The sequence below is a fragment of the Lutzomyia longipalpis genome, chromosome 3 (genome assembly GCF_024334085.1).
Source record: "Lutzomyia longipalpis isolate SR_M1_2022 chromosome 3, ASM2433408v1".
Lineage (NCBI taxonomy): Eukaryota > Metazoa > Arthropoda > Insecta > Diptera > Psychodidae > Lutzomyia > Lutzomyia longipalpis.
Genome location: NC_074709.1, coordinates 26,733,000 through 26,748,603, shown reverse-complemented (window position 1 = coordinate 26,748,603; position 15,604 = coordinate 26,733,000). Strand labels below are relative to the sequence as shown.

Sequence of the window (15,604 nt, the reverse complement as noted above, 5' to 3'; positions counted from 1 at the left end):
AGGATGGCAAAATGGCAAAGAAGTTAAAATTAACGCAAAAGATGGACAGGCTGTTAAACGCCTGTCGTGTGGAACATCAAGATTTTATTGCTTATTTACTTAAATTCATGCTGTTTTTTTAAATCTTATTTTGGACATTTGTTGCTCCAAAAGTAGAAGCATCATTAAATGCAAAATGATGGCTTCTTTAAGGAGAATAAAATTTAAAGAATTATCTGTAAGTTAGTAGGTGTAGCTTCTGACTGTTTATTCAAAGTTTAAGCTAAAAAGAGAATTTATTGCCCAATTAATATTTCATAAAAAATGCCTTAATTCAGTTTGGAGTATTTTCTCTACAGTAGGGGCTCGTATGATAGAGAAGAAAAGTAATAAAATGCTTTTTTTTGACTGAAAGAGTTAAATTTAATAAATTTTCTGGATTTTTAAACAACATAGAGAAGCGTTTAAAGACTTTTAGAAACAAAAAGGGAAAGAATTGTTCTTTAAAAAACGTTTCTGGTTGTTTTTGTATGTTATGTGTGACATAGCTAAAAAGGACTCAATGCAATTTAAATTTTATAAAGTAAAATATTTTATTTTCTTATCAAAAAGAATAAAATATTTAAAAAAAAAAACAGGTAAGATTTTATTAATTTGAAAAACAGTCGAATTAGGTATATTTATTATCCTCGGTTTCACATAACGAACAAAATCTCTCTGTACGTTTATATTCGATTTTATTTAAATATTTCGTTAGAAATCTTCCCAAGTGTTTGAAGGATTCAAGAAACATGTCGATTTGATAAAATTGCCGAAAGAAAAGACATTTGGATGAATTCGAAAAATTTTGTTCGTTATACAAATCAAAGCTGTAAAATTTGTCTTGAAATCTTTCAAGACAATTTTTTTCAAAAAATCAATTAAAAACATAAGATAATAAATAAGTTTAAAACTTTCAACTGCAATCATCTCAATCAAAAAATCCACTCAACTCTTGAAAAAAAAAGAAGGAAATCATGCTGTTAGATGTTCTTTGATGGATGAAAAATGCCCACAAAAAAGGTTTCAGGTTCAGGGGGATTCAAATGGGAACTCTATAGGTTTGGAGGAACGAACATAAAGCTTTTTCGGCACACATCAATGGCGCGCGCACCTTGGGATCAGTTCCAGATGATTCATAGATTCTTTCATGCTTATGATTGTGGTGCCGGTAGTGTTTTGCATTTGGGGCAAATTGAGTGTCATGGTGATGAGGTATCGTGCTCTGATCCTCCGTGTCAGCCATGTAGCCACTCGGGAAGACACTGCTGGGGGGCGCGTCACTGGGAGCTTTGTGTGGCTCTCTCGTGACTTTGGGTGCTTCGACGTGCCTAAATTGCGCCAAACGGGGTAGGGATTCAAAATCACTGGACAATTCAGCTTCACTCACATCACTCCGCAGGCAGGGAACAACGGGGGGTGGTTGGATTGTGGGTGGGAGGGATCTTTCACGCTTTGGCGGCGGAACTATGCGTACACCACCTGGTGGAACACGTGTCGGTTCTGATTCGATTTTCCGCTCCAGGCTCTCCTCGAGTGTCTCCACCAGGGATTTTTTGCGCTCAAACGTGGGCTTTGGGGCATAACACACCTCTGGTGGGGATCCCGGTTCCAAGTGGATGGCATGGAAGAGCTCATGAACGGACTTTGGACGCTCCTTTGAGACTTGTCGCACAAGTTGAGGTGCCACAAGCTCCGGGGCTTCCTTTAGTTTATCCTCAAAGACCTTCTTTGCCGATGTGATTGAGTAATTCTTGAGGGTATCATCGGTTGTGGGAACTTCCGTGGGAACATCATGGCATGTTCCAATGCTCATTTCCTGGCTACTAGCCCACGTGTAGCGTTGCTCGGTTGTTTTCTTCTCCGTAAAATCATGCACCTCGTGTGGTTTAGGGGATGCCCAGAGTTTCTCCATTGCCACCGCCTCAGCTGAGGGTCGTGGGGACACACTACCCGGTTCATCAGTCCGGGAAAGCTGTGGGAACACCCTGATGCCTCCGGATGGAGTCTCCGTCTCCCTATGCCCCTCCTCGAGACGCTTAATACGATCTGAAATATTTTCTCTCTTCACTTGATCACCTTTTGGCATAAAGCCAATTTCCGGAGCTGGGCCAGGTTCCAAATTCAACATCTTTAAATCACTCGACAACTTCTGCTCGAACGGTGACACCTTGAGATCGCTGAACTTTGTATACTTCTCCTCGGGCTCACTCTTGATCTTGTGCTCAAAGTACTCCATTGCGGATTTCTTCGTAATTGATTGCGTCTGAATAACTTCCTCCTCCTCCTGGCATGGCTTCGTGGGGACCTGGGGTGGGGTCTGTGTTGCCACCCGCTTCATCTCAAGTGCCTCCGTATTTGTTCCGGACGACTTGAGAGCCGCACTATCGGACATTGTTGCTTCGTGGCGCATTGGGGTTGCATGCGTTTGCGTATTCTGTGTCTGTGTGAGCGGTGGCAGATCCGGAAATGATACCTTGTGCTCCATTCGCATTGTTGCTTCCGTTGTGCGGCGTGTCTCCGTGACAATTGTTGACTCCTCCGACCCGTGCAGATCCATCGTGGCCTGCGAGACGGTGTGTGCGGAATGAGAAGAGCTCGGTGGTCTAAGAATAGCTGAACTCTCTTCCGACCCCTTAGCATGCAGTAGAAAAGACAGCTGTAGTGTTGTGTTTTCCCCGCATTTCCTTTCTTCTGTTCATGTTTGCGTCTTTTTATGTTTGTGTGACAATTTTCATTTCTCTCTAAAATTTATTTTTCTCACATCCCGCCAAAAATAAAATTTACCAACCAATTTCAAATCTCGAATATTGCTGTAAAGTGAAAAGTTTCCGGAAAAAAAATCTGTTGCAATGAGATCTTCTCTTACCTTCCTCGTATGATCCTGCGGATCTTCGTACACGACAGTCTTGATCACTTCGACAACCCTCTCGGGAGTCTTTTCCATCACAGCGAAACTTGCGATGCTCTCTGCCTTCCCTCCAGGATTCACAGCTGACACCATGTATTTCCCAGCATCCGTTAAGGAAGCTAACAGGAAAAAAAGGATGAAAAGAAGATTAAATTTTTTTTTTAATAATTATTCTTTAAGCTCACCTTTCTCAATGATCAGCTTGTAACAGTTCCCCATTTTCTGAACTTTATGCTGCGACAAGGAAGCTTCGTTGAGTGGCAAATCATCTTTGTACCACGTAACCGTTGGCTCTGGCAATCCAGTTATCTCCACATCCATTATCACCCTTTCACCCAGCTTTGCAATTTGCGTCTGAAGGCGATGCCCAAAGACAGGAGGAAAGATGGATTCTGTCGGAAGATTAAAATTTAGTATGAATTTGAAGTTTGTATATTTTTTTAATACACTTTTCTTCCCGGAAAGTGCAATAAATGGCTGAAAGTTGTACATTCATCCTGCCCATTGCATCAGGAAGTTTCTAAGGGATCTTAGAAACTCCCTTTTCAACACCCGGCTAATCCTTGATTTCATCTTTGGGTCCAAATCTGTCAATTTAGGAAGTTCCCTTTGCAATTACGTGAAGTATTTTTATAGACACAGATTTTGACGCAAAAATGAAATCAAGGATCAGCCCGGGTGTTGAAAAAGAGGTTCCTAAGATCCTTTAGAAACTTCCTGATGCAATGGGCAGGATCACTGTACAACTTATGGCACTTTCCGGGAAGCACATCAAACCATTCCGGGAAGAAAAGTGTACAAATTTCAAATTGCTAAATTCAGTAAACTTGAAGCAGAAAATCAACCCAAAGTAGGACTTACTTTTAACAACGAGATCAGCAACACTCGTGGATGTTCCTGCAGCATTATTGGCTGTACAAATGTACCGTCCAGCATCGGAAACGGAGACATTATTTAGTTGAATTGTGACTTTGTTGAAGTTGTAGGTCACACTGATGTGCGCATCATTCTCAATGGGTTCCCCATTCTTTGTCACCTTCACATCGGGCGATGGGTGGCCATCCACAACGGCTTCTAGCACAACATTAGCTCCCTGATCGACAATCTTGCCAATGAGTGGTGATATAAAGCGTGGTGGAGTGTGCTTCCTCGTTGCTTTTGGAACATCAGCAACGGTGCGGATGACAATGGATTTTTGCTGATGACTCGGTGCGTGATCTTGATGATATTCCTGGTATTGTCGCTGCTCCAGAGTATCGGGGAATTGCTGGCTTGTGAGAATTTGCGTCTGTGGGATGTTGTTTGCCACAGAGCTCACCTGTTGCGTTGATGTGGTCGTGAACATTTGCTTCTTAATCGTCACGAGTGATGATTGAGTATTGTGCTCCTGCGTGTAAGTTTGTGGACTTGCCACCTGGGTGGGAATGTAGTCACCCTGAAGATTCAAATAGGCCACGCACGTTGCCTTCCCGATTTCATTTTCAGCCACACAGGCAATCTTCCCCGTGGTCTCACTCGTTACAGCCGGAATGGCCAACACCTGGCGATCTCCACTTGTGGAAATGAGGAAATTTTTCCCATGAACGGGTTCATCATTGAACAACCAACGAACTTTTGGTGTTGGCTTCCCGAAGACGATGCACTCAAACTTTGTTGGCTCATCAATGCGCACCACACGATCGGAGAAGAGTTCCTTGAACATTGGGCAGATGTAGTGCTCCTCAATGATGACATCCTGACTCGCTGTTTGCGCATCCCCGGCGTTGACGGACTTTACAATCAAGTGGGAGAAGCATTTGGATTCTCCGGAGGAATTTGTAGCCTTAACTGTGTATAGGCCTTTGTCGTTTGATGTTATATTCTCAATTGTTAGCTTGATTGTCCCATCGTCGGCGTAGGATGTCTGGATGCGTTCATTCGGGATGATTTCGCGATTATTCAACAACCACTTGATCTCAGGTCGTGGATCTCCCGAAACAAGGCATTCAAATACAACCTTCTCCCCTTCTGGGGCCAAAATATCAATCAGGAGCTTCTCAAACTTCGGCGGGGAAACCGTTGATTGCATCCTTTCGCCGGTCATCCTTGTTGCAGGCTCCAAATTATTCAGTGGAGTCACTGTTAGCTGGCAAATGCTTGAAGTTTCACCTATTTGCGTGGATAGAAACATTGAAAATTAATTCTAAAAAATCATAAAAGGATATTTTCTTGTATAGAAGAAAATTTACAGTACAGGTCCGATATGAGGATTTTTTATCACAAAATTTTTGTACGTTATACGAAACAGAGTGTTTTTCATGCAAATTTCAATTTTTGGCTCCCTTTCTTGCTAAAGAATAAAGAATTACACTCTTTTTGAAAACTTTTCGTAAAATATCGTTTATTTTCTCAAATTTGAAGCAAAAGAAAATCTTGTAAATGATCTTCAAGTTCAAAATGAAAGAAACAAAAGAAAGAAAATAAAAGAACTCACCTGCAGAATTAATAGCAATCACTTTGTACTCTCCCGCGTCTTCTGTGTAGGCCTCGTGAATGAGGAGTGAGCACCTGTCCCCCTGAAAGAGTAGCTGAATATCCGCAGACTCCTTAACGGGTCTATCGTCGTGATACCAAATAACTTCGGGTTCCGGTTGACCCACAATCACACAGTCCAAACGAACGGATTTACCCTCAAACACACTCGTATTCTTCAGTGGAAGCTGCACAGCTGGCTTCACGGGTTCCATATCACTGGCAAATTCCGAATCAGACGTCTCATTTGGCACGCGTCCCTTCACGCACACATTGCACGAATTGGACACCTCTCCGGCTAAATTTTTCGCGGTCAACGTGTAGACGCCTGTGTCTTTGAAGAAGGCCTCCGGGATGAGCAATGTGACCCGATCACCGTCCACGATCAACTGAAAGATGCGCGGGAGAAAGATCAGCGTGAGCGTCACAAAAAAATGAGATCACGTCGTGAGTTTAAATTTAAAAATAACCCTCGCGCCGATGGAGATGCACTTCCATGCAGCCCACAAGTCACACTTGGCAAGTGGACAAAAGTTGTTAAAATCACAAGCAAAGAGATGAAAATATTGCGCTTGCTCGCGCGGGATTGAGCCTAAATGTCGTCGGAGGTGTTTTTGAAATATTTTAAAGTCACAAAATTTATTCCTTTGCATTGCAACTAAATTAATCTTGATGGAAATTAATGGAGGGCAAATCTATGCAATGGGTGCCATTCAGCTATTTTTGGCGAGGCGACGGACATTGGCACACGCAGAATTGACTGAAAAATTGGGAGAACGACCCAGGATTTTCACGCTACAATTTTTATGCCATTGAAAATAAAATTGAGATTTTCTGCATGAACATGTGGTGCTCCATATAACGAACAGTGATTGTTTATTCGTTAAAGATTTATTTTACTTTTTGTTTTTGTCTCTGTTGACGCATTTTTCTTAGAAGAAAATGGATGATTTTTAAACATAATTTGAAATTATAACCTCAAAATTATTATTAAAGTCTTTTTAAGTCGGAAGCTTTGTTTTTTTTTGCTTCTGATTCAATAAAATATTTAATCATTAATTCAACTAATAAAGCCCTTAATTTTTTTAAAAATAAATATTCAATAAAAAAATGAAATTCTTTAAATATATTCATAATAAATTCATTCCGTTATACGAAACCATACTGTATGAGAAAATTAATGTATTTCTAGCAACTTTGTAGCGCATGAAAGATTATTTATAGGAGAAATACGGAAGATTACTCACTTTTGAGTCACGACCCGTGAATGGTTTGCCATTGTGGGTCCAGAAGAGTTCAGGACGCGGAATCCCGGTGACTTCGCATTCCAATTTTATCTTCTGTCCCACGCGAGCCATCACATTTGACAGAGAAACTTTGAAAGCTGGAACTTCTGTTGGCTCAAGAGCTGAAACGGAGAGAAAATTCATGAGAAAATTAAAGAAAAAAACTGTTAATTGAATTTTCACAGTGAGGATTCGTTTGAGATATTTATTTTCTTATTCTTTTGTTCGTTAAGTGAATCAGTCGTTAAAATTTGAATTTTCTTAACTATCAAGGCATTTTTTGGACTCTAAATTAGTAAAAGAATTATCTTATCTTTGGTTAAGAACTTTAGAATATTTCTTTGCATGAAAACTTACGTTCAACACATAAATTCGCCGAAGTCTCCACCATTCCCGAAGTATTGGTGGCTCTGCACGTGAATGTAGCCTGATCCTCGAGGAAGACATGCTCAAACTTCAAAATAGCCAGTCCATTGTTGAAGGTGATGATGTAGTCGGGCGATTGATCGATGCACACATCATTCTTAAACCATTCAACCACCGGAAGAGGGTAACCTGCTGCCCTGCAGCGGAATTCAAATGTCGCTCCCTCTTTGGCATAGCCAGGCTGGAGAAGTTCAACAAATGATGGTGGAACAAGTGGCTCCTCAGCAACATTCTCCTTAACCGTGAGCCTGGCGGTTGTTTCTGCACTCCCAGCTGCGTTTGTTGCCCTGCACGTGAATGTGGCTGAATCTTCGGCAAGAGTTTCCTCAATTGAGAGCGAACACAACCCATCAATGGTGGTTGTTTTGTAGTCAGAATTGCTCTGAATGGAAATTCCATCCTTTAGCCATTCAATTGCAGGCTCTGGACTTCCTGTCACAGCGCAATCAAAGGTAAAACGCTCACCCTCCTGAATAGTGGCATCTGTGAGGGTTTGCGTAAAGATCGGAGCAATACTTTGGGTTGTTTGCACCTCAATAATTTTTAGCTTTTCAACTTTCTCACTTCTCTCGCGGATTTGTTCCTCCTTCAGCTTCTCCACTGTTGCATTGAGATCGGCTTTCAGTTTAAGAAATGATTGGAAAAGTGAGAGATTTTCCGTGTAAATTGTGACAGTTTTGTCCAATCCGTAGATCTCAATGGATATTTCAGACAATTTCTTCAGTTTATTCAGCTGTGAGGCTTCATTTTGATCAATGTAGTCATCAATTTGGTTGACCAAGTCATTGGCTTGCTCAATAGATGAGACAAATGGGACCGTGTTGCTCGTATGCGCATAGTATGTTGAATGTATTCGGTACTGGGTGTTAATCTGCAAAAGATTTAATGGTTTTTTTTCTTTTGAGATCTCTCTGTGGGTAGCTATAAATTCATTAGGGATCACAAGAGTTTAAAATTAGAAGAGCACAAAAAGGTTTTATTCATCAATGATGGAGAAAAGTGAAAAGGCGTTGATAATTTTCTTAATTTTCTTATTAGTTGTTGACTAAACTATTGAAAGAACGCGATTCTATGCCAAATTCTTTAAAAAAAAAATGAAAAAAAAATCAATTAACTCACCTCATCGAGCAATTTGAAGTACTCAACGGACAAATCGAGAGATCTCCTGGATTTTCGTGATCTCTCACAGAATTCTTCCCATCGTTGCAGCAACTTTCGCACCTCTTCCTCCACATACGCCCTCGTATTGGGATATGTCGTTGATATATTTTCGGCACTACGTCGGAAATTCTCAATGCGTTTTCCGAGAAGCTGCAATTTCGCAAAATAAATTTGCCATTAATTAGCGATGCTCCCTCTCTCATACGACTAATCCATATTTTATGTGACTCATGTCATACATGAGTACACCACTTAATAAACATTTTCACATTTGACGCGAGGACGCACCTAATTATTTTGCAAACCACTTCTTGGACGCAATTCAACGGAAAAATACTCTCATTCCAGATTTTCTTGCCTTTTTCATTTCTTTTGCGAAATTGTGGTTGTAAAATGATGCGTAAAGCTCGCGCATTGAGAGAAAAAAATGTTTAAAATGGAACAAGAAAAAAAAACTATTTATGGGAGATTTTATGATATTTTTCTTGTCTTTTATTTTTCTAGTGAAAAAAAAAGAACTAAAATAATGTTATTGCACATCATATTGTACGTGGGTGGTTGCTTTGAATGTTTTGAGAATCGTTCTCTTGTGAAATTTGAATATTTCCCGGAAAATTGTTCGGAATGTTCGTAAAAAATTGTTTTTCCGAAAATTCTGAAAGTTTTAAATTTTCTGAATGCTTTTAAAGGATTTTTTCTTTGCTTGGAAATAATGAAAAGGATTTACTTCTGAAACTTCTATGACCTCTCTATATTAATAGCTTCCGGAGTACTTTGTAAATTTTCCGGAATTAAAAAAAATATATTTTTCAATAATTCCATAACTGCTTTTCAAAATGTCTTGAACTCTTCTAAAACAACTTGAGTTAACCAAATCAAATTCAGATATGTATTAAAAAAAAAATAAACAAATAAATGTTGGTTCAGAATACGAACTATCAGTGTTTAAAGCGGGACCTCACTGTAATTTCTCAGTATTAATGGAAAAACTATTATTTTCACGATTTTTTTTTAAACATACAAAAAAATATTTTTCAAGATTTCTTTCTCAAAACTTTCACAGCAAAATGCGGTATATTTGTCCTCATTTGTTGGAAAATGAACACATAGCACCGGCAAGCGATGATGCTGAAAATACTCTAAATGTAGGCGTTTGGAAAATCACTTTTCTCCTTTTTCCAATGAAACGAATGAAGCAAAGAAAAAAAACGAAGAAAAGTCTGAGAAAAAACTAAAATTACACTGCTTTTAATTTACTCACTTCCATGGTATTTTTAGTTGTGGTGGAGAAAAGAGGAAAAAAAAAGCGATGAAGGAGGAAAACCCCTCCGCTCAATGTGACTGGAAGCGTGTGTCTGTGGCTTTGAGCGGTCTTTTTTTCTTTTTAAAAATATATTAACATTTGAGAGATTTAATCGTTGTCTTTTCGCATTAAATCATCCTCAATTTTACACCACCATGTCATGAAGATTCAATAAACAGCACCCGAGCGCGCGACTTTTCTGGGACAATAATGTTTACATGGCGAGGAAGCCACCCACGCGCCATGATCGTGCGCTGACCAATAAATTTTCTTGTGCGGTAATTAATACTCACATCGATCGTCCTCTCGAAATATTCGAATGCAATGGATTTCGTGGAGATTGCTGCGAGATTTTCGCACGTTTGCCCCTCAGTCTCCTCCAGTTGCTTCGTCATGTCGTCCAGATTACCATGAATGTCCTTTAGCTCCCTGTTGAACAGCCCCAATTGCTGCTGTTCACGCAATTCATTGCTCTTCGTCTCAATTTGTGACTCAAACGTTCCACGCAGGTGCTCCAGGAGGGTAATAATGCGATCCGTGTCATGCTCTCGTGCTCCTGGCGGTTCCTGCGTGCGCACGCGCTCAATGATGGTTTCACTTTGTGAGATTAGCGATCGGAATTGAGCCTTAATGCTATCCCTGAAAGCTTCGTGATCACTCACAACGCGTTCCGCACTGTCGCGATTGATGACCTTTTGCGTGGCAAAGTAGTCCTCAATGCGCCTCTTTGTGGTCACTATGGCATCTAGGAAGGACACAATGGAGATCACCAGCGTCTCATATTCATTTGCAATACGATCCAATTTCCCCTTGATCGACGTGAGATTCTCAATAACTTGCTGCAACTTCTCCGTCGTACCGCCATCCTTTGCATCCAACGACGATGTTGCCGTGATGCGTTCCTGAAGATCACATTTTGCCTTTGCAATATCCCCCAAAACCGCCGTCAAGCGATCCGCAATGAACCCCTTGAGATCACCTGGATCATTCGACGCTGACGACAGGACAGGATACAATTGAGCATCGAGCTTTGATGCTGCATTGAGTGTCTTCACCAACCATGAAAAAAATCAAATTTATTTAAATTCAAACCGCTTTCAAACGAATCTTTAAAAAAAATTGCAAAATTAATAAAGAAAAATTTCGTGAGCACTCACTTGAACATTTTCCGACATTATCTTCTCCCACAGGAGCTCCGTTTCGCGCTTTATGGTAACGCTGTGCGTCCAACTTTCCCAACTTTCCGTGATACTAAACTGTCGCGAACTGAAATCGTTCAGAATCTCATCGACTCGAGAGCAGGCACTTTTTGTTTCGAGATATGGGTCCGCGACCTGTTACATAAATAGAATATCATTGACGTTTTGGAGAAAAGCCAGCCATTCGGACGCAAACTCGGGCGGCGTGAGAGATATTAGAGACGCTCAAAATGCTCATTTTCTCTCTCTCCCCCATTCAAATGCCCCCTCAAAAGAACTTTCATTTCTCAATTAATTTTCTATATATTGCCAATTTTCATCTTAGCTGGAAGACAAGACGATTAATCTTTCAAGAAAGTTCTCTAGAGTCGTTTGAGAAGTTTCTTCATATTCTACATATCAGATTTTTATGTGTTTGATGGGGAATTAAATTTTCTTTCATTTCCCCAAAATCCAACAAAAAGAAAAGGAGAAATTGCACTTTGCAGTTTATGTGAAGAAAACGTAAAATAAACAAAATGGCCGACAGCAGAGACATGAACCACGAATTTTAAGGTTAAGTTTCTCATTTAAAAAATTAAACGGAGTAGTTTTCATTCAATTTAAAGCAAAGTCAATCATAAATAAAAAATAGTAAAATAATTCTCACCTTTGAGGCCTCGTCGATAAACCTCCTGGCAGTGAGTTTAATCTCAGTGTATGCGGGCTGTATGACGGTCCAAGCCTTTTGGATGCGCTGAAGATTCTCCTCACTCGGTGACGTTTTGAGGATCGCATCGATCTGATCGAATGTCTTTGCGAGACTCTCTGATTCATCGAGAAATTGAATGTACAGCAGGACGAGATCCACACGGGCGTCTGTAATATTCTTCACATCCGTCCAGTGCTTCCGCAGTGCTCCCACCTTCTCATCGATGCTTCTTCGTTGATCCACGTCAACTTCCTCGAGAATTGGAGCGAGTGATGTGAGTAATTTATTAATTTCCCTGCCTTTTTCCTGCAAGAAAGAAAAGTGGAAATAAAATTAATTTTCACTTCTAGAAAATAATTCAATTCTTTTGGACAAACCTCAAGATCTGAGAGGAGTTTGTGATGTGCTGTGAGAAATTCATGAGCTGTGGGGAGATTGCGTCCGAAGGTGTTGTGATTTTTGAGTGTTGCCTCCGCGGTGGACACGAGCCAGGAGAGGATCTCATTGTAGTGGAGGAAGAAGGTGTTGATGTGCTCGGAAATGGTGACGTGCTTCTCGCTATTCATCGAGCAGACTTGCTCTAAATAGATCTTTCGATTCTCCATCTCCTCCACGACGCGCTTCACACCCATCACTTCGGGTTGCGTGCGACCCACGTCGTCCATTAGGCAGTAGCCCATCTGCACGGGCTCATCAATCAACCCAGCCAGCCGACCCAGCAGTCGTGTGTACACTGCAATTGCTTCCGGTGCCTCCGATGACACCTTTGCCCTCGTCACCTCTGCCTCCATGGCATCCAATGTGGCGAGAGCTGCTTCCGCGCGATGGAAGAAATCTTTCGCCTGCAGCAGCCAATTCTCGCGGCGATCTGTCTCATCGAAGAAATCTGTACAGCGTGCCAGCACAGCATAGGCCCTGGCACACGCCTCATCGCCGGCAAAGCAATCCGATCGCACGAGATCTTCCGTGGCCTTTGCTGCCCTCAGTGCACGATCGCGCAACAGCATGGCATCATCTTTGAGGCCAACATACTCCCGCAGCAAATGATCCACAATGCTCTCTGTGTCACCGAGGGTGAATGCAATGGACATATCGCTCTCACGGCGGTGCAGCATGGCCTCGATGTCCTCCAATTCCTTCACAAGCACCGCCAGCTGTAGGCATTGCTCCAACTGCGACTTCCGGCTTTGCCACGCGATCTAAAAAAAAAACAGCAACAGACAGAGATTAATGTTTTGCTAAAGTGCCTTAGTTTATTCACTTAATGAAAGATGAGCAATAATTTATTTTTTTAAAGGACGCCTACGAAAAAAACCGTTACGTTTTTCAGAATTTTTGTGCATTTGAAACGTTAACGGTCATTTAAGGAGTTCAACTATGAAAAGTTTGAAAAATAATAAGAAAATGATACGTTAACAGTTAAAGACTTTTCTATGAAAGGGAAAACCTTTGCTAAATGAATCGTTAAACTTTCTGCAAATCATTTTCGTGACTTCTTGCATTCCACCCACGCCTTTCCTCCATTTCCTGAAATATTTCGTCAAATGTTTCACGTTCTCTTGAAATATTTTTGTTTGCAACTTAACGTTCTTATGATATTTTTTCCTTCTAACGTTCTGCGTAAAAAAATTTAAATGTTGTTACCATAATTTCCAACACGATCCTCTCTTCTGAAAGAATTCTTGGAATTTTCTTCTTGATCTATTTGTAGCATAAAAATCATAAAAATAAATAGAAAAACTCACCTCTAGAGCATTTCTCCGATCGTGCAAGTCTTCCAGCCACACCTCCACTTGCAGAATTGCTTTCACTGCATCCTGTTTTATGTGATCGGGACGTGAATCGAGGCTACCTTCCTTGGCGATCTCCTTGAGATGCGCCAGGAGCTCGTTCCCCTCACGCAGGGCTGACATAACGGAAGCCAAGACGTCTGTTCGGAGATCCTTGATCTTGGCCAGGAATTCCTCCACGGGATCCACCTCAATGGGGATCATTGTGTCACGACAGGCTTCCTCCAGGGCACTCATTTTCCCCCTACAGGCACCCATTTTTTCGTGAAAATTCGCATTTGTGTCTGCAATTATTTTTCTATGATGCAACAGGGAGGTCATATCGTCCCAAACGGTCTTTATTGATTGCTCCATTGCCTGTAGGACCTCAGCACGGGGGCGTTTTGTCTCAATCATCTCATCTACTTTTCGCAAAAATTCATCCACTGGATTTGTATTGTCCTACACGGAGAGAAAATATGGGTTTAGTTGGAAGCTTATGCTGCTCAATAAATTGATAGAAAAAAATCTTTAAGCCCGTGGGCCATTGTGTGACCCAAATGTTCAGAGAAGCTCAAAACTATAATAAAAAGATAAATCCATGAGTTCTGATTAGAGAAGAAAAACCTCTTTTATGTCTTAATCTTTTGCTATTTGGGTGCTGAAGGAAAGAAGATCAAAGAAGATCATATAAAGATCGCAATAATCTTCATCATAAATATTAATTTACCTGCGCATTGTCTTAAACTTTGTGTGTACATAAAGTGATTTAGGAGAAGAGATTGCAACTATGTGTGCTTTTCTGACTGTGAGAGCATAAAACTCGAAAAATCTATGCGCAAGATGGTGAAATTGCTGTGATATTATGTTAAGCTCCTCTGCAACATCGGGTGTATTAAATGTAATTAACGACCGTTACAGAAATTGAGATCAGATTTTCTTCTGATCAAAATTCAATCCACCACCTCTCGCATTGGAGAACCACATTAGCAGCTACATAATTTGTATCTCCCCCCTGCAATCACTTGCTCGTCATACTAATAAGGTGATAATGCGCCGGGCTGTGTGTAGCTCCGCACAGCAGCAGAGGGCTTTTGGTGGGCTTTAAAGTGTTAGACGTGAGCGATCTTCACCTTCTCCCGCGCCATCGTGCAATCAGTAACGCACTGATAAATTCCTCGCATATCGATCGCCCCAAACTCCAACATTATGTTTTTACCTGCAATTTCCTGAGCACCTCATCGTGCTGCCGCTGCAATAGAACAGCCTCATCGAGATCACCGCCAAGAAATGTCAGCCGTGGTTCTGCCTCAACGACTTTTATGTGAAACTGATCGCCACTCTGCAAAAAAAAGGTACAAAAGTAAAATATGTGGAAAAATGCCATCACAATGTGAAGAAAATTGCATGCAATTTTTACTTTTATCACGCGCTCACTTTTGAATATAAAATCCATCACTTAAACGCTTTCTAAACGCACAAAGTGCAAAAAATCGGGGTGTGTACGCACATTGTCCATTGATGGTGGATTTCTTGTTAAAAATCGAATACAAACACCACAGGGAGGCACCTCTTGTGTGTGCTGCCACCTGATCATTGACTCCCCCTTAACAATAATAAAGGAGAAATTGCAAAGGCCCCCAGGCAATGTTGTCTCTGCGCAAATAAGTATTTACTTAAGTTGGCAATTTAAGAGACTTGCTCTTTTACTCACACGATGGGTGCACAAATAGAAGCTCTATTGAAAGAGTTTTTGAAGAGATTTGATTAGGGTATTGTACGAACTTCTTTTTTTCGTTTAAAAATTTTTTTTTAAATTTAGATTTTTAAGAAATGATGAAGATTCTAAAAAAAAACGTCTGAAGATTGAGAAAGCTCAAAATATTACGCCTACATTCAAACGTGGAATGTTTTGACTTATTACTAAACGTAAAGGGTAGTAGCCTAAGATTTATTTTTAAAAGGGTGTTAAAGAAAAGAAATTATGTAATTATAATTTTATTTTAATTTAAAAAATCGTTTTAATTGAATTTAAAAACGACATAAGGAATCGATGAGAATTTATTGAAAATTTATTGGTCAAATTCTAACGTTTAACATTTCTTTTCATGTCTTTGACATTTCATTTTTTTAATGTTTTTTTTTTCTTGCTTAGTTTTAATGTTCCTTTTTCTTAGACTTTGATGATTATTTCTAACCCTGTTTCAATATTTTACGATGTTTCTCTAACCGTTTGATCTTTCTTTTAGAATTCTCTTCATTTTTCATTAAATTTTTCTGTTTCTTTTCAAATTTTTGTCATTCCTATTCTAACGATTGACGTTCCTTC

At 40.4% G+C, this 15,604-nt stretch overlaps 1 protein-coding gene across 30 annotated transcripts in view; it reads right to left on the bottom strand.

The window, feature by feature from the left end:
* Positions 1-15,604, bottom strand: part of LOC129793468 (titin) — a 165,947-nt gene that overhangs the window by 126,435 nt on the left and 23,908 nt on the right. For 28 of the 30 annotated variants that reach the window (XM_055833524.1, XM_055833529.1, XM_055833532.1 and 25 more), the window contains 14 exons: positions 14,495-14,617; positions 13,252-13,737; positions 11,884-12,705; positions 11,465-11,812; positions 10,774-10,950; positions 9,910-10,665; positions 8,272-8,463; positions 7,084-8,023; positions 6,688-6,848; positions 5,403-5,829; positions 3,791-5,077; positions 3,115-3,321; positions 2,888-3,048; positions 1,133-2,653 (listed from right to left, as the gene is read on the bottom strand). In XM_055833524.1, the coding sequence (XP_055689499.1) occupies positions 1,133-2,653; positions 2,888-3,048; positions 3,115-3,321; positions 3,791-5,077; positions 5,403-5,829; positions 6,688-6,848; positions 7,084-8,023; positions 8,272-8,463; positions 9,910-10,665; positions 10,774-10,950; positions 11,465-11,812; positions 11,884-12,705; positions 13,252-13,737; positions 14,495-14,617 (7,608 nt within the window). The remainder of the gene's footprint in view (positions 1-1,132; positions 2,654-2,887; positions 3,049-3,114; positions 3,322-3,790; positions 5,078-5,402; positions 5,830-6,687; positions 6,849-7,083; positions 8,024-8,271; positions 8,464-9,909; positions 10,666-10,773; positions 10,951-11,464; positions 11,813-11,883; positions 12,706-13,251; positions 13,738-14,494; positions 14,618-15,604) is intronic. The other 2 variants (XM_055833508.1, XM_055833510.1) reach the window with 2 other exon arrangements.